At 40.5% G+C, this 24,708-nt stretch overlaps 1 protein-coding gene across 2 annotated transcripts in view; it reads right to left on the bottom strand.

The window, feature by feature from the left end:
- The window catches only part of ATP2C1 (ATPase secretory pathway Ca2+ transporting 1), a 164,755-nt gene extending 151,478 nt beyond the window's left edge, over positions 1–13,277 (bottom strand). The window contains exon 1 of one of the 2 annotated variants that reach the window (XM_017955901.2): positions 12,832–13,277. In XM_017955901.2, coding sequence (XP_017811390.1) covers positions 12,832–12,939 — 108 coding nt within the window. In that variant the 5' untranslated portion in view covers positions 12,940–13,277. The remainder of the gene's footprint in view (positions 1–12,831) is intronic. The other variant, XM_017955902.2, reaches the window with a different exon arrangement.
- Between the last annotated feature and the right edge of the window lie 11,431 nt (positions 13,278–24,708).

Below are 24,708 nucleotides of genomic sequence, written 5' to 3' on the forward strand. Positions count from 1 at the left end.
CCTGGGTCCCTCCCACAACACCTACGAATTCTAGGAGATGCAATTCAAGTTGAGATTTGGGTGGGAACACAGCTAAACCTGACCACTATGCTATAAATGCAAATAACACATGAGTTTGCAAAAGCTTGATTACATCTTAATGAATTCCTAAAGACTTTATCTTTCCTTAGTGATGTCTTAATTTTTCTACTATGTAATCTTAAACAGCAATAACATAGTCTTTCTCTATGTGTGTGTTAACTGGTCTGCTTGAAAGTATAGTAAATGGTGTGTTTAATATTAGACTAATATAGGAGTATAAAGATCTATTTGCATTTGCAAAGAATCCCTTTGCAAATAATTCTTTTTTGAATATAAATGTGGCAGAGGAGTCTGAGACAAAGCTTTGAGTTTTAGCAGTTCCAGAACATCTGTGTCTTCAACATATTATTTATAAAATATACTGAAAGAACGTCCTCTACTTCATTCAACGAGTTTGGGAGCTGAAGCTGCTCAGAATAGGATCTCATAGAACATCATCTTTATGAAGTGCTATATGGCATGGAGTCTTGTGTATTATAGTATAATACCATTTTTTTGGTTACACCTTTCTTCCAGAGCTGGGTTTTCTTGGAAGCCAACAAAGCTTAAGCTTCAAGGTCCCTCACTTGCAGAACCCTCTTTCAAGGCCCTGAGAAAGACTGTAGCAATGTTCTCATAATCTTATGTTTCAATAAAAATTTGCAAAATATATTTTAACTGCAATTGGCTTGAGGGCAGTCTTTTTACTGACTTTCCCTCCTCCACAATTCTACTCCTATCAAGTAGCACTGAGGTGGCCATAGGTATATCTTGGATCTGGCTCAAAGAAAGTTGAGATGGGGAAACGCTGAGATTTCATTTGGATTTAGTGGATTATATAATTGTGGTTTGTAGTCATGCCTGTGCATGGTTAAAGTTATTGCTAAATGTTTTGGTGGAGAAATTATATACAGGAATATCCCTACTACCTATACTAAATCAGTGGGCTGAAATCTTAATATAAATATGTCCCATGGTGCTCAGCACCTGAAGTATGTGGGTAGTAAGGGAGAAACAGAGCAAAAAGCTAGGCGATGGAACTTTTCTAGACTCTCATGAAAAGTAATTAACTATGTCTGAATTATCTTTCCATTATCTCTTTATAGAATGTTAAAAAAAATCAGCCAAGCACGACGGCTCACACCCATAACTTCAGCACTTTGGAAGGCAGAAGCAGGCAGATCACCTGAAGCCAGGAGTTCGGGACCACCCTGGCCAACATGTTGAAACCCTGTCTCTTAAAATAAATAAACAAATAAATAAATAATAAAGACTGGGCACAGTGGCTCACATTTGTAATCCCAGCACTTTGGGAGGCTGAGGCGGGTAGATCACGAGGTCAGGAGATTGAGACCATCCTGACTAATATGATGAAACCCCATCTCTACTAAAAATACAGAAAAAATATTTGCCAGGCGTAGTGGCAGGTGCCTGTAGTCCCAGCTACTCAGGAGGCTGAGGCAGGAGAATGGCGTGAACTCGGGAGCCAGAGCTTGCAGTGAACCAAGATCGCGCCACTGCACTCCAGCCTGGGCGACAGAGCGAGACTCCATCTCAAAAGAAGAAATTTTTAATAAAATAAAATAAAAATAAATCATCATTGTGTGAGGAGGTCATTAAAGATCCTGCGGCCCTCACATTGTAGGAACAAAACATTTTAGGATGCATTCATTAACTTTTAATTGGTAAAAACACTTATTTCCTAGATTTTGTGATGCCTATGGATCTGTCACTTAGATTTGTAATTTATTTTGATTTCTTCTTCCATTCTAAATAAATATTCACTTCGTATCTAATTTAATATTGACAATTTTGTGATGTTAATTTTATGTGTCAATTTTACTGGGCTAAGGGATGGTCAGATCGCTGGGGAAAAAACCATATTATTTCTGGGTGTGTCTGTGAGGTATTTGGGGAAGAGATTAGCATTTGCATCAGTGGACTGAGTAAAGAAGATTCACCCTCATCAGTGTGAATGTTCCTCATTCAATCCATGGAGGATCCAAGTAGGACAAAAAGACAGAGGAAGGGTGAATTTGCTTTCTCTGAACTGGAACATCAATCTTCTCCTGCCTTCAGATATTAGTGCTCCCAGTTCTTACGCCTTCTGACTCTGAATAAATTACATTGCTGGCTTTCCTGGTTCTCAAGCTTACAGACAGCAGATTATGGGATTTCTCTGCCTCCATAATTGCATGAGTCAATTCCCATAATAAATACCTCACCCCCAGATGACCCTGACACAGACTTTTGAGACAAGGTCTCACTCTGTTACCCAGGCTGGAGTGCAGTGGCGCGATCTCGGCTCACTGCAACCTCTGCCTCCCGGGTTCAAGTGATTCTCCTGCTTCACCCTCCCAAGTAGCTGGGACTGCAGATGCATGCCACCAAGCCTGGCTAATTTTTGTATTTTTAGTAGAGACAGGGTTTCACCATGTTGTCAGGCTGGTTTTGAACTCCTGATCTCAAGTAATCCACCCACCTCAGCCTCACAAATACAGGTGTGAGCCACCACACCATGCCGATAAACCTGATACAGATTTTATATTCTTTTTCTTAAACAAAGTCTCCCAAATGGAGTAAACTTTGAACTTTGCAAAAATCTGTATTTCCACCTGTATTTCTCATTCTAAAAGAGATTTAAGGTATCTTCCCAACACAATAGTTGTGATGGCTTTATTTTCAAATCCTTTATCCTCATTAATGAGAGAAAATCTGAGGTCAAAGAAAAAAGGAAGGAAAAAATAAAAAAGGAAGGAGTGAAGGGAAGAAGGAGAGAAAGGAATCCTATCTATGGGAGGTATCTGTGTATGAGGGAATGAATTGGGCTTTGGGGTCAGACAGACAAACCTGGAGCTAAAATCTCAAAGTCATCATTTATGAGCTATGTAGCAAGTTACTTTACCTCTTGAAACCTCAGTTCTCTCATCCATAAAATGGGGATAATACCACTGACTTAGCAAGGTTATTATGAGAAAGAAATTGCCACATATGTAAAGCACCTTGTCAAGTGCCTGACACATATAAGGCATTTAATACAAATTTAAAATGTTTTATTCTTGAATGCATAACCCAAGTTGTATCTCCTGAAATAGCCTTACTAATATGCCACCTTTAGGGTGAGTAGGAAAGAAATAATTCCAACATTTTTCTTGCTCTCTTCACAGCAAATCATGAACAGTACAACATATGTGGGTACTTCATTTCGTTTTCTGTCAAGACATGAGACTGTCTGTACAAGGTGCAAAAAATGTCATCTTTCATTCTGAACAAAAGTTAACAAATAAACTGTTGTAGATGAACTGTCTAAAACATGGAATGGGATAGCAAATTTAGGAATCTTTATAAGAAGCTACACTGCCACTCACAGAAAAAGGTTTTGCACTTTATGTTTGTTTTAATGAAAAATAATCATAAATTAACTGTATTAAGGCAGTATCCAAATTCTCTTTGTACTATCTCTTCACAGAATATTTAAAAACCATCACTGTATGAGGAGGTGATTAAAGACCCCGTGGCCCCCACAATTTAAGAACAAAATATTTTAGGATGCATCTGTTAACTTTTAATTGGTAAAAACACTTATTTCCTAGATTTTTTGATGCTTGTGATATTTGTCATTTGGATTTGTAATTTGTTGTGATTTCTAATTCAATTTCTTATTCTAATAATGTGCTTATTTCAAAGACAAAGCAACAGTTTTGATATTCATCCATTTACTGACTCCCATGTTTCACAGGCACCTAAGCACAGTAGATTAGAAAAATTTTAAAGTAAATGAAAGGATTAGAAATAGCTCAGAAGTCAACCCAGGGTCCAGGGGTCTCTTAGGCTTATCTGACACTTCACAGCTGTGATGCTGTGGACAAGAAGGATGGAACACCTTCAGAAGGGACCATAAGAAACAGCAAGTTGTCAGCAATGACTGCATTAAAGAAAATCTGAAGGTACAAGAGGCTTGATTGAAGAAGAAGAAAAAACAGCAGTGGTTAAAGTGCCACAAAATAACCTGAAATTTCTTGGTGCCCCCATTCATCAATGACTGCTATGTATACTTAGCAATTTATCGTTATACTGGAGGGGGTTAGATAACCTATAAACTATGGATTAGAAGTAGTTAAGTGGTCGATTAGGCTTAGAAAAGCTGGTCACAGGTACATAGCTCTTCACTTGAGGTCTTTGCTAGATATAACTATATTTTTTTCCCTTGATGGAGAATTACATGCTACTGTAATCACCAAAGGCATTTGATTCTGTCTTCCTTGGTCTTAGACTCTAGAGCAACATGCTAAGACTATGGAGTATTTACCACTAACCAAATAAAACAGGAGAATTCTAACTGATACATCTATACCCTCTGCCCTCTCCTTATTTCTAAAATATCTGAATTGTTCATCTCTCTATTGCCTATTATACTAGAATATCAGAGCTGCAACCTAATAAGTCATTTTATCTTCTCTTTTATGATGCAGAAACCATTGCCACAACATCCCCTAAGGAGGGGCCACATACCCCTGCACTCTGCAGAAGATAGTTCATTCCTTTACCTTTCATTTTTAGAAAGTTCAGCTTTATTAGTATATCATAACCCCTCCCTGCAATTCTACCCATTGGTCATGGTTATTTCCTCTGGAACCTCCCAAATGCATACCTATCTTTCTTCATGAATTAGCCCTATGATTCTTAAGTCCAATACCTTAATCACTCAGCCATTCTGGTACCATAGCCCTATGATTCTTACAAAACACATACACAAACACATATACAAAAGCAGTCATATATCTTCCTCACAAAGTCTTGAAATAATCCAGAATTATTTCAAGTATTTCAGTCTTGAGAGAGAATTCATTGCACCCCTACTCCCCACATTCACTCATTCCACAAACTCGCATTCAGTGCCTTCCATTTGTCAGGCACTTTGCTAGTCACCTGGGATACATTGGGAATCAAATAGCCCCCACAGAAAGATGCGAAATTGCTACTAGGATAAATATAGCAAAGGAGAGTTACCAAGTGCCTTCAAAGGATGTAATGAAGCAAGGTGGAAAAGTCAGAAAAGGCTGCCCTAAAGGAGTTAATATTGAATTAAAATCTGAAGGAAGAGTAGATACTAACTGAGGGAGGACAGAAAGATGATTATTGGAACAAAGGCCCTAGCCAGGAAGTAGCAGGAAAACTTGCATACAGAGAAGAAGGGTGCTATAGCTAGGGTTCAGAGAACAGGGGGTGTGATTAATATTGAGTGTTAACTTGATTGGATTGAAGGATGCAAAGTATTGTTCCTATATGCCTATGAGGGTGTTGCCAAAGGGGATTAACATTTGAGTCAGTGGACAGGGACAGGCAGACCCACCCTCAATCTGGGTAGGCGCCATCTAATCAGCTGCCAGCACAGCTAGAATAAAGCAGGCAGAAGAAAGTGGCATGAGGAAACTGGCTGAGTCTTCCAGCCTTCATCTTTCTCCCATGCTGGATGATTCTTGCCCTGGAACATCAGACTCCAAGTTCTTCAGGTTTTGGACTCCTGGACTTAACTCAGTGATTTACCAGGGCCTCTCAGGCCTTTGGCTACAGACTGAAGGCTGCACAGTCAGCTTCCCTACTTCTGAGGTTTTGGGACTCAGACTGACTTCCTTGCTCCTCAGCTTGCAGATGGCCTATTGTGAGACTTCCCCTTGTGATCGTGTGACTCATGTGAGTCAGTTCTCCTAACAAACTCCCTGTCATATGTTCAAATATCCTCTAGTTCTGTCCCTTTAGAGAACGCTGACTAATACAGGGGGCAAGGTCAACATGCAGCAGGGAGAGAATCAGAGCTGGACCACACAAACCCCTCCATGTTAGGGAGCTTTGTCTGTATCCAAAAAGCAAATGGAAGCCAGTGAAAGATCATAAGCATGGGGCTAAGGGGTAGTGTTCAGAAGACCTCTCTGACTGTAGGGTGGATTACTGGGAGACCAATGAGGAAGGTATTACAGTATTTCGGGCAAGAAGTAATGATGGTCTTTGGGCTAGGGTGGTGAAAGAGGGAAGTAGACCAACTGGTTTGGGAGTTATTTAGGGGTAGAATTGAAGGGAGTTAGTGATAGATTAAGTATTGACTAAGGGAGCAGAAAGCACCAAAGATGAACCTAGGCCTCTGCCTAAATATCAGGATGGTGATATCTTCTTAGATGAAGACAGGTTTGGGAGAGAGAAAGACCATGAGGGTGGTTGCTGGCAACTAGAAAGCCATTTATCTTTTTTTTTTTTCTTGAGGCCAGTCCTGCGGCTCACGCCCTTGGAGGCTGGGCGCGGTGGCGGATCTCAGCTCACTGCAAGCTCCACCTCCCGGGTTTACTCCATTCTCCTGCCTCAGCCTCCCGGTGGCTGGGACTACAGGTGCCCGCCACCTCGCCCGGCTAATTTTTTTTTTTTTTTTGTATTTTTAGTAGAGACGGGGTTTCATCGTGTTAGCGAGGATGGTCTCGATCTCTTGACCTCGTGATCCGCCCGTCTCGGCCTCCCAAAGTGCTGGGATTACAGGCTTGAGCCACCGCACCCAGCCAAAGCCATTTATCTTTATGCAAGCTATCGATGATAACTCTCAGGCGTCTTGCAGATAATGTGAAAAACCATTGGTAGCTTTTTAATTTTTGGTAAATACATAGCTCTTTTAAAAATTTTCTCCCTTCAGATAGAGGAAAAGTTTGTCATTACCATAATAAAATAGTTCCACTTTTAATGTCACATTTAATAATCAGAAATATTAAAGTTCAACTTCATGTTGTCACAATTTAAGTGTCAATGTTACCTGTATATAATTATACAAATTCCTCCACAGGAGTGGCATAGACTCTCTGTCCTCTATCTTAACCCATTTATGCCCAAGGTTGCAATTTTCTGAATTTTTACAATCAGACTTTGGCGATGGCCTTGAGCAGTAGGATGTAAATAACTTCCACATGCTTAGTGTTCCAATAATGGAACACTAGGCATAAATAACATTTATTAAGTTCTACAAGGAAAATCTTTTCCTCCTGTTTGTGAAGGACTGAAACTTTTTTTCTACTCAAGCACAAGGACATGGGATAAGCACTTTCAGTTTCCCCTCATATGTCACTTGAACTGACAATGGATAGCACTTCATGACTTTTTAAAAAGACTTTTTACAATGAATAGCTTTGGTATACACTCAAGATATAACCAACTTACTGACTTTATGGAGCTAAAAACATTTCTTAAATCAAGTTGTAGTGAAATGTCTATCATTTTACCTAAAGAATCAGAGCCTACATCAACAACCTCAAATCCTTATTTATCCTTGGAAATCTCAATATAGTTTTCTTTGGAGTGGGGAGTTCTTAATTTTATAGTATAATTCAGAGCAAGTATGAGAGTCAAAATGCAGAAATAAGTTTCTAAAATTCAAATTAAATTCAAATATTTATTTAACAATGCAACTTTGAGGTTAGCATTCATTAAGAAACAAAGCAGCAAAGGAAAAAAAAAGAAATCCAGTGATCCTGTTCCAACTAGAAACATTTTCTTAAGCCATTGAAAGGAAACTTTAGAACAGCCTCCAAAACAAAATTTGATTCTACTCTGTAATTAAAATGTAGCTATAGTACATGCCCCCTGGGCCCAAAGACCACTCTCCTCATTTTAAGCAGATTCACTGTTAAACAGGCAAGACTTGTCAGGTCAGCCCTTAAATGGTATTTCTCAATCCAAAAAAAAAAGTCTCTGTTCAAGAGAGTGAGGCATTGGTACAGGTCATCCCAAATTCTTGTAGATTAAATTAGCTGGCCTGTGTTTTCTGACTCCTAGTCTGCTTTCCTCCTGCAGGGACACATAGAAGGGGGGATTCAGACTGGCAAGGCTGTTGAAGGGCAGGTAAGTTGAGGGACAAGGCACAAAAGAGCAGGCTCCGCTCTGCCTCAGTCTCTCATGAAAAGGTCTTATTTGTTATCGATAAGTTGACGCTCAGGCATCACCTATTCTCTGGACCCAGTCTGTAGAGTTTTTTTTCTCATATGGTCTTTTTGTACATCTCTGCTTAGGGGCTCACTATACATAACAGAAAGGTCACCGAAATGAGAGTCAAGCGAACCAAATTCTAATCCCAGCAGTGACACAGATGAACCATGCGAGCTTGGGCAAATCTCTTAGTTTGTGACACTAGTTTCATGTCTGTAAAATAAATTCCTCTATGTGATTTCCCCTAGATCTCAACAGCCTCTGCTTACTAAGGGTAATAACCCTATTTTCACCATCTCTTACCCTCACCTGCATAACAACATCTCAGCCCCATGAACCCTCCAGCCCCACGGCTTCTCTAATACTTACAAAGTCCCCTTCTTAGATTAAATTACATTAACTTACCATCTATATGCCAGATTTATGCTTAGCACTGGGACTAAACTAGCAAACAAAATAATATCATATTCCCAGCATTGAGCTAAAATAAGATTTTCATTTAAAGCAGAACATTCTGACTGCTACAGGGAACACAGATTGTAGGATAACCAGAGTGAACGTGGAGACACGAATTGGAAAACCGTTGCAACAGTTCGAGTAAGAGAGGATGGTTGGCAGGATTGGAAGGGTGAAGATGGAGAATTCAGTAATTATTTTAGAAGTCTTACTGAAGGATTAGGAAGGGGACGTAAGGGGGAGAAAGGGAAAAAGAGAGGTGCCAAGGTGACTCCCAGGTTTCTGGTTTGAGCTTTTGTGTTGATCAATGGAAAAACCTGGGGAGGAATATGTTTGGAGCTTGTGGAGTTCTCCTTGGACACATTCAGTCTGCAACATTCACAAGACATTCAGATGGAGATATCAAGTAGATGATTGGATGCAAGGCTGAAGTGCTCTGGATATAAACATTTGGGAGTTTTCAGCAAATAGGTGTTTCAAACCATGGGAATAGAGGAACTCACCCAGGGAGAGAGAACAGGCTGTCCCACATGAGCTCACAAACTGTCTTCTCTCATTGTTTGGTGCTAGCAGTCATATGTAGACCAATGGTGCTGGCCCCTAAGAGCAGTACTCCCCAGGGGTTCGTGGCGTACTTGGTTCTTGGCAGGCATCCCTGGGCTAAAGCTAGACTTCAGTCAGCCCAGAAGTGGAGCAAATTCTCCCTTCCACACTCAGTGTCCTGCTTGGTCACCTGAGCCACAGGTCAGGCTGCTGAGTCTCTAGTACTTAGGAGAACATTGTCTGCAAGTCTCGCTCATTCCTTATAAACTAGACACCAACATCTGAGCCAGGCACTGGATGTTGCCCTCAGACCAAAATCATAACTGAAACCAAACACCCTTATGCATGCATTCAGCACACCTACTCAAACTCATCTGAGACTCCATTTAGGCTCAGGTTGCCCACTGTGTTCACCACTACCACCGTTACTACCACACCATTTGAATAATTTTGAGAGAAAGGTTAACAAATTTTCCCAACCTTCAGCATCTTCATCTAATTAATACTCTTAATCTTCTACCTATGTGGGGATTTGGCTTTGTGAAACACTTGCTACAAGAGAATCTAGGGAAGCAAAGGATGAAATATTTGTTCTCAATTTGATAAATAACCTACCAACCTGTTGATTGCTGTATCACAGGAATAACACTACCACCATCAGAAAAAGCTGCCTAACAAATCAACCCTCGTGTCAAATCTTCTTGTCTGTATGGCACCAAGTGCAAGGAGAAGAGCACTAGGAGAAGCTTTAAACAAGAAAGCATACATGAACAAGGTGAATATAACAATGATCATAATTTGGACCACAGAAAAGGGGTATGGGAACCTTATAGGTCTAATAAAGGCACCTGTGTCACAGGCAATCCAGTGTGTACCCTCTGCCTGTTGTGTGGGTCGCCTTTACACCAGTATCTGCCAGGCTCCAGTGTGCCTGAGGGAACAAAAAACAAGATAACATCCTGTGTCATGTGTGCGTGGTGCACAAATGTTGACATGAAATCACATTATTTACTACATAGGATGTAGTAAGGGCCTTATCTGAAGCAAACAAAATATCTTGGAAAAGGAAGACTTCACTCTTCCCAGCAGCACTGGAGAAAGCTTTTCACTCAGCCCATTTAATCTGAGTCTTGAAGGATGTACAGGAGACCTCCAGGTGGGCAAGTTGTAAGTAAAGGAGAGAATTCTAGGCTAGAGGGGAAGTTCATTTAAATGTGCAAAAGTAAAGAAGCAGATGGTGTTCTGGGATAATATTCCCCAAGTATGTGGACCTCAACATGGTTGGCACCTAGCAGTGCCAAGTGAGGTGGGAGAAGATTTTGAGTGGCATGCAGACACTACATTCAATAACACTGAATCATTTGGGATTGAAAAAATTATCTACCTTTTAATTCCTTTCCTTCCTCACCCAGGAAACTTTCTCAGTTGGCTCCTAGGATGCTCTAACCTTTCTCTTAAAAGCTAATCTTCCTTATTAACAAATGAGCAGGTTTCAGGTTTGGAGGTTTTACAGGCAATAGTATCTACCTAGAATTTAATATTATTTTGCTTTTATTAATTATTTTTACTTATGGCTAATTACAATGGTTTTCCATTTACAGTTATGATACGAAAATTTTTTTCTAAATAAACTCTAATAATGTGATTTAAGTATAGAAAAATATTGAGGAGTTAATCATACAGACATGGTAAACACAGTAAAAATTATGACCATGGTATGTGAATATAGGAAATTTTAGAAATACTCTCAAGGAGAAAAGTTAGCAGGGTGATATTTTGGTATTACTAGATTGTTCAGGGATCAAGCATGGTAAAATGGATAAAATTCAAAACCATGAGATAGAAATTCACATCTTCCTCTGCTACTTTCTAGCTGCATGGACAAGGGCTCTTAAGGGCTCTAAGTCTCAATCCCTTCACCTTTATATCAAGGATTAGTTATACAAGAATGTAAGGATTAGAGGCAACAAATATGCAGGTCATAAGATTGTAGACATTATTAATCTCCTTTATAACTTCCCAACAAGCTTTCAAGTTTAGTTATGATGGACTCTGACCTAATGTCTCTAATTATGTGAGACATTAAGTCTGCAGAGCTGTATTTGGCTTTAAAAAGAAATCAAATGTATTATTTCTCTTAAGTATTCAATTAACTTATACAAGAATTTAAGAACTCAGCACAATGCTCACTCCCACCTGTTCCTAGATTGTCCCAAATGGTTGTAAACTGGGGAGGGGACTGCCCACCCTGTCCAAGTCAGAAGTTTTAGGTTAAATTCTAATGGTCTTCTGAACACATTTTGTAATACTTCTTCAATAAACTAAAAACAACAAACCGTAGAACTATGCAAACAATATGGCCACATCTCTGAAAATTTACAATACTGAAAAAAAGAAAAAAAAAATCACTCAATTCATATTCCACAGTTTCGATCTCATCCTTTCAGCCACCTCTCTTCCTCCCATAATGAATGAGGCCTGAAGAAGCCTCTGAACATTAAAAGATTGGCAAACAAAAGCTTAGTGCCCTACCACTTGGTTCTCTAGTTTTCTACTTCAAAAACAAGTGCAGGCTGAAACCTGGAAACCAAGAGGTTTGTCTTTTCATGGTGACACCTTGCCTAAGTAAGAGATAAACTGGACCAGCCTACCTCCCTTAGTGAATAGAGTCTGTTTGAATTTCTGGCCCATGTAAAATTATTAAAGCAGGGCACACAAGCAGTTTCCTCTCAAACAGTAGCAATGATTTTTATTTTCCAAATTATGCACTGCCTTTTTGGGAAACCTGTCATGAGAGGATTTTCTGCCTGCTAAACCTATCTTGCATTTCCTGGAAGTGTTTTACTAAGTGGGTCATCTCATATCACAAAGGAGAAAGAATCCAGGACACTGGTGATATCTCCTGCACAGTTTTGCAGTTCTCATTACAAGCACAATGCACAAGCAATTTATGACTGCTGGGTCTTTGGTATGGCTATACATTTGTCCTTCACATTTGTATACCACCACCACACTTCTTCCTAAATGAATCACTAGATTTAAATGGATCAGATATTAGTATTTCTTCTAACAATTTGGTAAAATTCATAAAAATCATTTTTAGAAATGTCTTTTTTGGAGACCAAAGGAATGGAATGATATAAATCTCACGCCATAAAAATGAGTGCATTATTTTAAATGAGACATGATCAGATATTTTAACAGTTTTTAAAATGCTTATGTTCCCAAGTGATAGTATCTCCTACTAGAAATCATAGCTTTTGATTGGCTAAAAAGACTGAAAACGGCAGTGCTCTACCTCCTACCTTTTACACACACAAAAATGACCAACTGCTTCTGAATGATCTTTACATCTTGTTAATGATCTGTTTAAGGTTATTATAGTTTATAAAATGTTTTTTGTTTTGCAAATTCTGGCTATATAAACATAACCATAAATACAAGAAGACAAGTGTACCTAGGGTCTGATACTTTCTTTGTTGATATATTAATAGTGTCAAATTTTGTATCTGAGGCATAGGAAAATGATCAAAGAATTCAAAATTTAACTTTGATAGAGTAGCTCTTTAGAAGAAAGAAAGCATGTGGCTTCATTACAGAACTCCGCTTAATCTCAGGATCTAAATGTTCCAAGTTTAAATAAATTCTCACAAGCCTGCTTGCTTTCTGATTGCCAAGTCTGAACAGCCACAAGCAGGATCTGACCTGTACCTATAAACACGTAAACCAGCACAAATGAAATCACTAAGCGACGTAAAAGCAACAAGGAACAAGCACCCGTTAATTTTAAAGATAATATAAACAAAATTATACCTGTTCTTCGGCTCTTTGGTGTCTCAGCGTCGATAAATATCTCCTAATTGCATGGAGAGGATATTTTTTGAAATAAGAGAATCTAGATGGAGGTAACAGACTATCCATGGTGAGGAAAGCAAGAGGGTCTTTGTCTGCACCTCCTTGTCAGCAACCATATGAAATTAGAAACTTAGCAATTCCTCAGATGCCTAAAGATTTGTTTGTAGCTCGACCACTTCCCTCCTACAAACAAAGCAAATGTTCTCCTTGCTGTTTCCTCTTTTGGGTAGAGTTCCTGGTGAAACCAGACAGCCAAGTATGAACACTGTCTAGAAGCGTCCAGAAATGCAATGCCCAAAGGGCAATAGGAATTCAGGGGCTGGTCCAGAGAATGCAAATTACTTAGTGGTAGTGATGCGACTGTCCTATTTCTAGCAACAGTGTTCTGTTGCAAGCTATGTTAATATTAGCTAGCTGGTGACTTTCCATACCCACAGACTCTCGTGAGGCTTAATTTTAATTCTTCTGACACTTTTTCTACTTCTTAAACAGGGCATGAGATGTGGTTTTCCCAGTTTCCTTCTAGATTTCTTATCATCATGCGCACACACAGACACACAGCTCAGTTGCGGTCTGAGCTCGAAAGTGTTGATTCATTCAGTCTTGAGAAGACTGTTTTAGGGGACTTCTAAAAAAAATTAACAAATTACCTCACTCTTCATTGTTATCAAGGAGCTCATTGTCAGCACTGAAAACGTTCGACTTGCACTGTGATACATTATGCAACATGCCCAGTAACCAGATACTTTACATTAATTGAACAATAGCTGCAAACAGATTCTGTTCTGAGTTAAAAGCCTTCTCTCCCTGAATCCTTATCTCCAATCCACAGGCTGAATTCAGAAACATTAACTTTCCCTAGGCTTTTAAAAATTATGATTGTAAGTGAGAGAAAATGTTATATGTTTACTTTCTAACTTCTATAAAAAAAAATTCATGCTTAAAAAAAAAAAGGAAAAGAAAAAAGAAAAATAATGCCAAGAGGTCTGTGGTCTTAGAGGACATGAAATCATAAAATTTGAAAGTTCAATATTTTCTTAATACTTTATAGAGATCACAGCGTTTTTCTAAACTAGGGCCCCAAATAGACTTTACTATTTTATTATCCTTTTAAACTTTGCAGTAGCTGGTTCCTTTGATGGAAATATTTGGTCACTTCTGTGAGGGGCTGTCATGTAGAGAATAGACTGGACATCAACAAAAATTATGTGACCCAGAGTTTTCTTTAAGGGTGAAAGAAAGACCTGGTTTTTCCCTCTTCACAGAGAGCACTGCAAGTTAGAGGGGAAGAGGAGGTAGGCAGCGCTGGGGAAATTACATTGCACCCTGAGTTGTCCCCCTGGACAGCCTCCCTGACACTCCTGGATGGGTCACCTGCCTTCAGGGAACACACTTGATGGCCTAAAGCTGGTTGCGCTGCAAGCAGCCCAGGCCATCTGTCAGGCTGGCATTGGGCCCATTGGCAAGGTGATCTTCCAGACTCACCAGGGCCAGTCTGGCAATTCCAAGAAGTCATTTACATATTGCTGCTGGAGCTGGCTCCTAGGAGGAGGCCCTGCCCTTCTGTCACCTCTCCAGGTGCACCATGCTACATGCATACAGAGGCTCTGCACGTCCTTCTCTGTATGCTGGAGACAGCTGACTCTAATGAGGGCAAGAGCGAAGCAGTGTGCTTGTGAAACACCTGAATGCTAAGGGCGCAGTGTTGCATGCTCCCTGCCAGTTCATGACCCAGAAAAACAAGAAGTGTAGAAGGCCAGATACCCTGGGCCAACTTGAGGCCCTGAAAAGAGAGGCAGCCCTAGGGATTGTGGGGGCAGGGAAATGTGCCATTCATACATACCTCTGAGATCCACTAACTGCCCTTTTGCTTCTCTTTTTAAAAATAAACATTCAGAGATGCCTCTTTATTGTGGGCAGAAGCCAGCAGCCTGCTAAACCCCCACAACGTGACTGGTGATCCAATCTTTTCCCAACAGACGAACACAAAGCAGACTTCATTTCCACAGTTGTTTCAGGGTCACTTTTTCTTGGGCTGAGGTGAGTGATGAAAAGAAATGGGGAGGAGGGAGAAATGCAGCAACCCCAAACAAAAATTGTTCTATTAGATTAAGCACAAAAAAGAAAAATGGGTGAAACAAATGCAACTAAAATTCCTTTAGGAATTTAATTGATAACAAATATAAATCATATCTAATACTAATTGGGCCTTTTGGCCAGGTGATGTGCTAACATCTTTACGTGTATCCTACATGTAATTACATGTAATCCTACAGTAACATATGGGGAAACTAAAGCTCAGAGAAGGTAACCATTTGCTGAGGTCCCACAGCTACAAAAACAGAGGCGAAGGGGATTGTAACCAGATAAACCTGACTCCAGTATACTGCAGAACCATTTAACCCACTCCCAGAAATGAATGATCAGGGACTTATTAACTTGAAGAAGGAAAGACACGGAGTTACCTTGTTAAAGAGACATACAGGTCAGGCGTGGTGGCTCACGCTGGTAATCCCAGCATTTTGGGAGGCCAAGGCAGTTGGATCACTTGAGGTCAGGAGTTTGAGACCAGCCTGTCCAACATGGTGAAACCTTGTCTCTACTAAAAATACAAAAACTTAGCTGAGTGTGGTGGTGCGTGCCTGTAATGCCAACTGCTTGGGAGACTGAGTCAAGAGAATCACTTGAACCTGGGAGGCGGAGGTTGCAGTGAGCCCAGATCTTACCACTGCACTCTATCTTGGGTGACAGAGCAAGACTCTGTCTCCAAAAACAAAAAAAAAAAAAAAGAGAGAGAGAAATACAAATGTAGACTGCTAGGAATTTGCAGACTATGATTGGAAAGCAAGTACGTCTTCTCAAACAATCATGCAACTTCCTGTCCTGAATTCTCTGTAAATAATGTTCATATCATTACCTACCTCTTAAAGATTCCTTTATGAAATGATTCTGGTGATGCTAAAAAGAAGCTGTATTTGTAGATACAGATATTCTGCTTCCCGAATTTTGAAAACTACTATAATCTCAGTTTCTGTTTGATGTAGGTTTCAATGGTCCCTCTATATTTAATACAATATGAATGTGGGAATTTATGCACCCTGATTCTCAGGTGGTAGGCATAGTCTCCTTAAGTTTACAGTATGGACATCTCTGCCATCCCAGCTTGGAGAAGTGCTTTTTTTTTTTTTTTAAGGAATGCCACTTTTAATTGCCACTGTGACTCAGGTGACTTGATGAAAGACAGCTGACCAGAGTCCTGGTAGCTACAATCTATATCTGCAAGGACTGAAGGGCTCAGTGTTTCTTCCACAAGTATAAGAGGTATATTCTGCCCTCTGCAAAGTAGCACAATAAAGAGTGGAAGCAGGCTGAGCATGGCGGCTCACTCCTGTAATCTCAGCACTTTGAGAGGCCAAGGCAGGTGGGTCATGAGGTCAGGAGTTCAAGAACAGCCTGGCCAAAATGGTAAAACCCCATCTCTACTAAAAATACAAAAATTAGCCGGACGTGGTAGGGTGTGCCTGTAATCCCAGCCACACAGGAGGCTGAGGTAGGAGAATCACTTGAACCCGGGAGGCAGAGGTTGCAGTAAACCGAGATTGTGCCACTGTACTCTAGCCTGGGCGACAGAGCAAGACTCCATCTCAAAAAGAAAAAGAAAAAGAAAAGAGTGGAAGCAGTTATCTGTTATTTTGCAGAACTCACTCCCACCCCTCATCCTCAATAGAAAAATAACCAAGAGAAACCATGAATCCAGGAAAGTCATAGGTTAAGGCTGCAATCCCACAATGAAAGGATATTGTTTGTTCTCTGTGCTTTCTAATAATAACCTGCTTTTTTGCAAATGGCTTAAAGTATGGGGAATCCCAAATTCTTCACTTGAAAAGAAACATAATGAGGCAAAGCCAACACCAGGAAAAATAGTGGCAAGGGAGTGAGGAGAAAGATATTTTACAGGCTGGGCACGGTGGCTGAAGCCTGTAATCCCAGCACTTTGGGAGGCCGAGACGGGCAGATCACGAGGTCAGGAGATGGAGACCATCCTGGCTAACACGGTGAAACCCCGTCTTTACTAAAAAATACAAAAAACTAGCCGGGCGAGGTGGCGGGTGCCTGTGACTACAGAGCTACTCCAGAGGCTGAGGTGGGAGAATGGCGTAAACCCGGGAGGCGGAGTTTGCAGTGAGCTGAGATCTGGCCACTGCACTCCAGCCTGGGCGACAGAATGAGACTCTGCCTCAAAAACAAACAAACAAACAAACAAACAAAGATATTTTACAGTTTATTCTTTTTCAAATGTTAAAGAAGATGGGATGAAAATGTAGGTTTTTGAAGTCATCTAGCTCTGTTCACCACACACAGTAGGTGTTTAGTTAACATATACCAATGCATATTCATTGAAAGAGAATGACAAAGAAAAGAGAGTGAGATCCAAGGGTTAAATACAGGTTGAGAAACGTGAAAGAAAAATTGAGAAACAGTGTCTCCAGGATACCTTTGAGTTGATGAGATTTTCAAATTGCATCAGGACAAAAATGAAAACCCCACTAATCTCCTCCTTCCAATCAGTGCTAAGAGTTCCTATCAGGAAAATGACTCTGTTCTCTGGGAATTAATCCAGCCTGGATACATAGTGAAGGGCCGGCAGTTAGGATGATGGAGAAGCTGCTAGCTCAGAAAACAGAAAGCATTTATTATTATGAATTCCACTGATAAATCATTGTCATCCCACTAGATCTGTAGATACTGGTCCAGTCTCACACTCCCGCAAGGACAGCATCAAATACAATCAAGAGGGGAATGGGAGGCATTTAATATTGCTCATCAGCACCAGATTCCACCTTATTGCATGATTAAAGCACTTCTGCTACTTCATAGGACAACATTTTCTTAGTGCCCTCACCACATAGGGAGTAATTATCCTATATCTGCAGATGGTGCATTTTTACTTTCCCAAAATTCACTTTCAAAATTCCCTCTATATTCCCATTACAACCATCATTCAGCAACTTTGATGTTTCTAAGTATTAATTTCTCAAATTCAACAATATTTCCATACTCATGAGACACTTATCCTCCACTTAAGAAAAAAAGACATTTTCTGCATAGTTTAGGCCAAACTTGAACATGCATTTGAATCATCTGGAGGGCTTGTTAAAGCACAGGTGGCTGGGCCCCACCCTCAGAGTTTCTAATTCTGTAGGACTTGCGGGAGGAGCAGAGATTTTGCTTTTCTGACAACTTCTCCAGTGATGCTGATGCTGCTAGGAGCCCCACTTTGAGAGGCACTGGTTTGGGAGCTGTCAGGTAAGGACATGGCTGTAGAGGGATTTCCCAGGTGGAGTTTGAAAGATAGAGTCCCTGTTTGCTAAAGCACTTCGAGAGCTTCCATCAGGCCCACAATTTAAAACACACTTCCCCAGTAGGGGTGGTTTTCCTCAGGTCAATGCCCATCTCTTTTCTTGAAGCCACTTTCCCATGAGAAAATTCCTGCATATCAGTCTTCACATGGGCCTCCCATCAGGTGATATCTTGACTTGATATCTGATTGCTCCCACATTCCCACATTCTCTCTCACTCATTTTCTCTTGTCAAGGTACAACTTTTGCTTTAGGCCCAGGACCAGAAAATAGAGCCAGCTCTACCCAATGCCCCCTCTTCTCCCTCTTCTGCCACTAGCTTCTCGTCCTTTTCAAGTTAGGATGAAGGGATCCTAAACCTGAAACAGGGAGCCCCCCTTACCACCAAGAATCTCCCAAATCACATCCTTTCTCAAACCCATCCCCAAGCACAACCTGCTTATCTTTGTCTCCAACATGCCCATGGTTTGGGATGAATCCTCTAACTCCATCTTCTTTCATCCAGTCTTGAGAATTCCCACTCGGGATGGAATTCCAAATTATTCCTTTAACAGAAACATTCAAATCTCCCAGCAAACTTACTGTTTTTGATGGATTTGGGGCAGGTCTTTGAAGCTGTGTTGCCTTCTTCTCTCCAGCAGTCATGATTTGCTCCTTCTGGGAGGCCTAGCACCAACCCAGAAGAAGAGGAAAGAGGCTTTTCTTTTTAAGGAAAATGGGGGAATTTCAAATTGGTGGACATGCTACCGATAATTCTATATGAAAACTAAAAATACGGTTTTACTACAATGCTTCTCAATCTTTCATGTGCACATGAATTACCTGGAAGGTCTGGGATAGAGCTCAAGATTTGCATTTCTAACAAGTTCCAGGATGATGTTGATGCAAGTTCTGTGTATAGCAAGATTCCAGTACCTCTTTTGGAATGCAAAATCAACACTATCTCAGAGCCTCAGTTTAAACTCCAACTTTAATTACAGGAGTTTCTTCCATTAATACTCATCACAGTTTGCTATTTTTAAAATTCATTTGTTTACTCTTTTTTTTTTTTTTTTTTTGGTCTCCTCTACTGGAACATAAGCTCCATGAGGGCAGGAATCTTGTTCATCTCAGTGACCATTTTGTCCCCAACACTTAGCACAGATGGTAACAATGTAGAAGCCAGAAAACAGAAGAAAAAGTGGTAACTCACTTAACAAATGAGCTGAAAGTTAAGGCAACAGCAAGGAACACTGAGAAGAAACCCAATTTGCGCTACAGAATTCCCCAAAGGCTCCAGAATTGGCAGACCAAGTAATTCTGGAAATGGGGGCAGAAACAAGGTGGTTGGTTGACAATCTTTAAGATGCATTTTGACCAGACCCCTGCCTACTCCATTAAAGAGAGGACAGAAATTTCTTTGTGGAAGATTGGCGTTTATTTTCATTCCTGTTCTCTTGGCTCTTTGAATTTGTGTCTTTAAAAAAAATAGCAATCCTTCTCCCTGTATGCAGCTGCCTTCTTTTTCATTCTTTAGGCCTCAGCTTAAATCATACCTGCTTGGAGGGGGTTTCCATACTTTTCTATCTAGAATAGGTTCCCCCTGGTTTTTTTTTTCACTAGGTAAGTTCTTTCTGTGTGTAAGTTGTTCACTGAACACAGGGAAGTCATGGGGTGATATTATAAAAAGAAATTATTGCCAGGTGTGGTGGCTCATGCCTGTAATTCCAGCACTTTGGGAGGCCGAGGCAGGTGGATCACAGGGTCAGGAGATGGAGACCATCCTGGCTAACATGGTGAAACCCTGTCTCTACTGAAAATACAAAAAAATTAGCGTTGCGTGGTGGCGGGCACCTGTAGTCCCAGCTACTTGGAAGGCTGAGGCAGGAGAATGGCGTGAACCCAGGAGGCAGAGCTTGCAGTGAGCCGAGATCGCATCACTGCACTCCAGCCTGGGCTACAGAGTGAGACTCCATCTCAGAAGAAAAAGAAAAAGAAATTATTTTCTACTCCTACTATCCCTTTATATATGACCCGTGTGTGTGTGTGTGTGTGTGTGTGCGCGCGCGCGCGCGCGCGTGCATGCATGCACACCTTCCTCTATAGATGAGTAAACTTTGGAGCAGTCTGCATGACTTTTTTAGTTACTCAGAGGAACTAGAAAATCCTACAATAATTTCATCCTAAGCCAGTCTCTATTTGATATAGCCTAGTCTAAGAAAATATTTTCAACATGATTGACCTTCTCGCTTCGCTTTGGCTGAAACCTACTGAGCGCTGACTACTTTCAGCAGAAGAGAGAGGAGTGGTCTCACTCTCTCATTTCTCCTCCTCTCCTAGCTTGCTCACCAAGATTTCTGAATCTGCCAGGGCAAAGGCAGGGGTTGGAAGGAGAGACACTGTGAATAGAAAGCTCTCACTTGGCTGGTGCTGTGGTAAGATGGCCTCATTCTCTCTGGGCCTGGCAGTTGTTTAGAGTGTTCTCTTTCTCTGGCAGGCTCTTCATTCATTGCAGCGTTAGGAACCTGGCTCAAAGTTATCCTCTCAACCACAGGGCTGCTACCACCCTTAATGCATGTCAGATTCACCAGCGTTTGCTTCCTGGGTTTAACTGACTTGCTGAGAAAGGTTTCCCTGATCCTGATGTTATAAAATATTTCTCTTTTTTTTTTTTTTTTGAGACAGAATCTCCCTTTGTCACCCAGGCTGGAGTGCAATGGTGAAATCTCAGCTCACTGCAACTCCCACCTCCTGGGTTCAAGCAATTCTCTTGCCTTAGCCTCCTGAGTAGCTGGGATTACTACAGATGTACGCCACCACAACCTGGCTAATTTTTATATTTTTAGTAGAGACAAGGTTTCACCATGTTGGTCAGGCTGGTCTCAAACTCCCGACCTCAGGTGACCCACCCCCTGCCACCCCCCATCTCGGTCTCCCAAAGTGCTGGAATTACAGGCGTGAGCCACTGTGCCTGGCCTTTCTCTATGTTTTCTAATATGCTTTGTCTTTTACATTTAGATATTTAACAACATTTAAAATTTATTTTTGTGTATGAAATGAAGTAGAGATCTATTCTACTTTCTTTTTTTTTTGTTTTTGAGACGGAGTCTCCCTCTGTCGCCCAGGCTGGAGTGCAGTGGCTCAATCTCGGCTCACTGCAAGCTCCACCTCCCGGGTTCACGCCATTATCCTGCCTCAGCCTCCCGAGTAGCTGGGACTATAGGCGCCCACCACCATGCCCGGCTAAATTTTTTTTTTTTTAATTTTTAGTAGAGACGGGGTTTCGCTGTGTTAGCCAGGATGGTCTTGATCTCCTGACCTCGTGATCTGCCCGCCTCAGTCTCCCAAAGTGCTGGGATTACAGGCGTGAGCCACCGCGCCCGGCCCTATTCTACTTTCTTACAAATGGATAGCCATTTTTCCTAGCCCCATATATTCATTCTCCACAGAATTATAATTCAACATTTAGCATGTATTCATTTCCAGTATATGCTGTGTATTAGTTTGCCAGGCCTGACATAACAAAGTGCTGCAGACTGAATGGCTTAAACAATATAAATTTTTTGTCTCATAGTTCTGGAGGCTAGCAGTCTGAGATCAAGGTGTTGGCAGGATTTGAGGCCTCTCTCTTTGGCTTCTAGATGACCATCTTCACCTTGTGTATTCACATGGTCTTCCTATCTCCAAATAAAAACCCTATCTGCAAATAACATCACATTCTGAGGTACAGCAGTTTATGACCTCGACGCATTAATTTAGGGAAGGAAACAATTCAGTCCGTAACAATTTGAATCTATTTTCAGATGCTCTATTTGTCTATTCCTGTGTTATCACAGGGACAAACTTACAGATTACTTAGAAGACAATCTACAATTTAGAAATTAACTTTTCTTAATAATTCAGGAGTAATATCGTTTGTAAAACTTTCCCCATTCTCTTCAACTCTCCTGCTAGAAACAAATACCTCTCCCTGTGTTTTATTTGAACCTCCGTTACAATACTGTTCACTTTATAAAGAGGTATGCCAACTTCTGTATTCAAACTAGACTGCAAGTTCCCAGGGCTCAAATAACTAAATTATTACTAAATATTATTAAATATTCATATTTGATATTAATAATCATTTGTTGATGCTTACTCTGTATTGAACACTGTATTTTGAGTTTTTCTTGGATCTGCATCCTGTGAAGTAGAAATAAGGCTTAATGAAGTAAAGTTACTCGCCTGAGAGCACATAGCAAGTGAGTGACCTGCTTAAGATTCCAACCATCTCTATTTGACTCCAAATCCTAAATTCTTAGCCATTACGCATCACTGCCTTGACAGCTGTTTTGTACCCACTTCCATCTCCCCACAGAGTGCCTGCTGCACTGTAGGTATTTAATATATGTGCTTAGAAAGTGAACTAAGCTGAAAGGCACACCAACCAACAAGTTTTTTTGATGTCATTCTTTCTATTTAAAAACTCTTGTGACTAATGAGCTATTTTAGGTCTGGATTACTATGGCTGAAGTAACAGATATGTGATCAGGTGCTCCTCATCCCCACGACACAACAGCCTATGCTTCCCGATACTGAGAGTTACCATTTCTTCCTGCATATTCCTGGTCTTTAATATAACCTCAAACCAAATTCCAATACATTGTGTACTTGATGCTACCATTACTCAGCATGTTAAACCAATGCCATAGGCCAGGTGTGGTGGCTAGTGCCTGTAACCCCAGCACTTTAGGAGGCCAAGGTGGGCAGATCACTTGATGTCAGGAGTTTGTGGCCAGCCTGGCCAACATGGTGAAACACATCTCTACTAAAAAGACAAAAGTTAGCCAGGGATGGTGGCACACTCCTGTAATCCCAGGTACTTGCGAGGCTGAGACAGGAGAATCGCTTGAATCTGGGAGGTGGATGTTGCAGTGAGCTGAGATCACACCACTGCACTCCAGCCTGGGTGACAGAGCAGGACTCTGTCTCAAAAAAAAAATAAAATAAAATAATAATAATCAATGCCATAAAAAGCTTTCATTTAAATATCAAAATAAAATACTTTTATGAAAGAGATTAATTAGCAAATAGGTAGTCAATAAATGCTAATTATCCATGATCACTAAAGAATTCTGCAGTGGTTGACCTATGAACACTATAACAATGTGTTGATTGGATGAGTCAAGTTGTTTAGGATGGAAATATGGAGGGAAGGCTCCTGGTGGTGGTAGTAATAGCCCATTGTCAGGCTCATTAATTGTGACTAGAACAATACCTGTTTATACCTAAATTGCTCTATCTTTCCTAAATGTGAGGAATCCACATCTTTATAAAATTTTGAATAATATTATCTACTAAAAATTTATTTATATTATGCTTCAGTTCCCTGGATGAAAGAGCCCTGTATTAATTATGTAAAACATTTCATCAAAATGAATAAAGTCTCTATTACTATCTTCAGCATTAAAATGTATCCTTATTCTAATTCACAGTTGCTTTATTTTAAATTTTTTAAACTTATTTCATTAAACTATTCCAAACAATCTCTTCCCTTCCTCAATATTAGTTTTCAAACACTTACATATTACTCTATCTCCCCAGAAGCCTTTGTTTATAGTTCTAACATTTTTGTTGCTACAGAATTCATTTTAGCTCTTTATGATTTCTCCTGCTCCAAGGTCCTGTCCAGATCCAACATCTTATGATTCTGAGATGCTCCACAATGAAAACAATGTTTTAAACTCTGAGCTTGTCAAGCTCCGAAAGAATATAAGGTTGAAGAGGGGAATAGGGCAACAGAAGTGCTGTTATTGCCACTCCTCTGCAGAATTGGAAAAGTAGCTCAAAATGACAGCATGGGTTGAGTCCCCTTCATTCATGTGGCTACAAATGCATAAACAAGTCTGTTTCCAAGAGTGTGTCAAGGTTTTCTCCTTCCCAGTAATTTTTTCCCAAGTGTTTTTCATGACTTCCTACCAGGCATATTGTATATAAAAACTGACTGCCCCGCCCCCCACTTAACAGCAGGTGTCCAACTTCCAACTTCCATCTGCATTATTTCTTACAGTTCTGTCCTTATTAGGAGTTACTTCCTTTGTTTTGCAAAGAGGCAGCCTTGTAACAGGTGTCTTTATTTGGCAGCTAACATTGCCAGAGCCACTTGAGTTTCTTCCAGTCTGTGGCTGGGCTTCTTGCAATTGATTGAGGCAGATGTAATGTGGAGACTACCATTTGAAATGTAAAATGGATCAGATTGGCTAGAACATCTGAATGAAGATTTCATTTTGCTAATTTTAAACACGCAAGTGCTAAAGAACACATTTTTAAACAATTTTACAGGACATCAACTTTTCAGTGTGGTCCTAGCTTAGCTTCTCTCTTCTCAAATGCACAGTTTGCCTTGTTTGTAGAAAAGAAGGGGTCACTTATGACAGAAGTAATGCGCTACCATTCCTTCTGAAAGCACAGCCAGCTCCATGTGACCATCAAGCTATACTTAAGACAACCATTCCTT

The sequence above is a fragment of the Papio anubis genome, chromosome 2 (genome assembly GCF_008728515.1).
Source record: "Papio anubis isolate 15944 chromosome 2, Panubis1.0, whole genome shotgun sequence".
NCBI classification, from domain to species: Eukaryota; Metazoa; Chordata; class Mammalia; order Primates; family Cercopithecidae; genus Papio; species Papio anubis.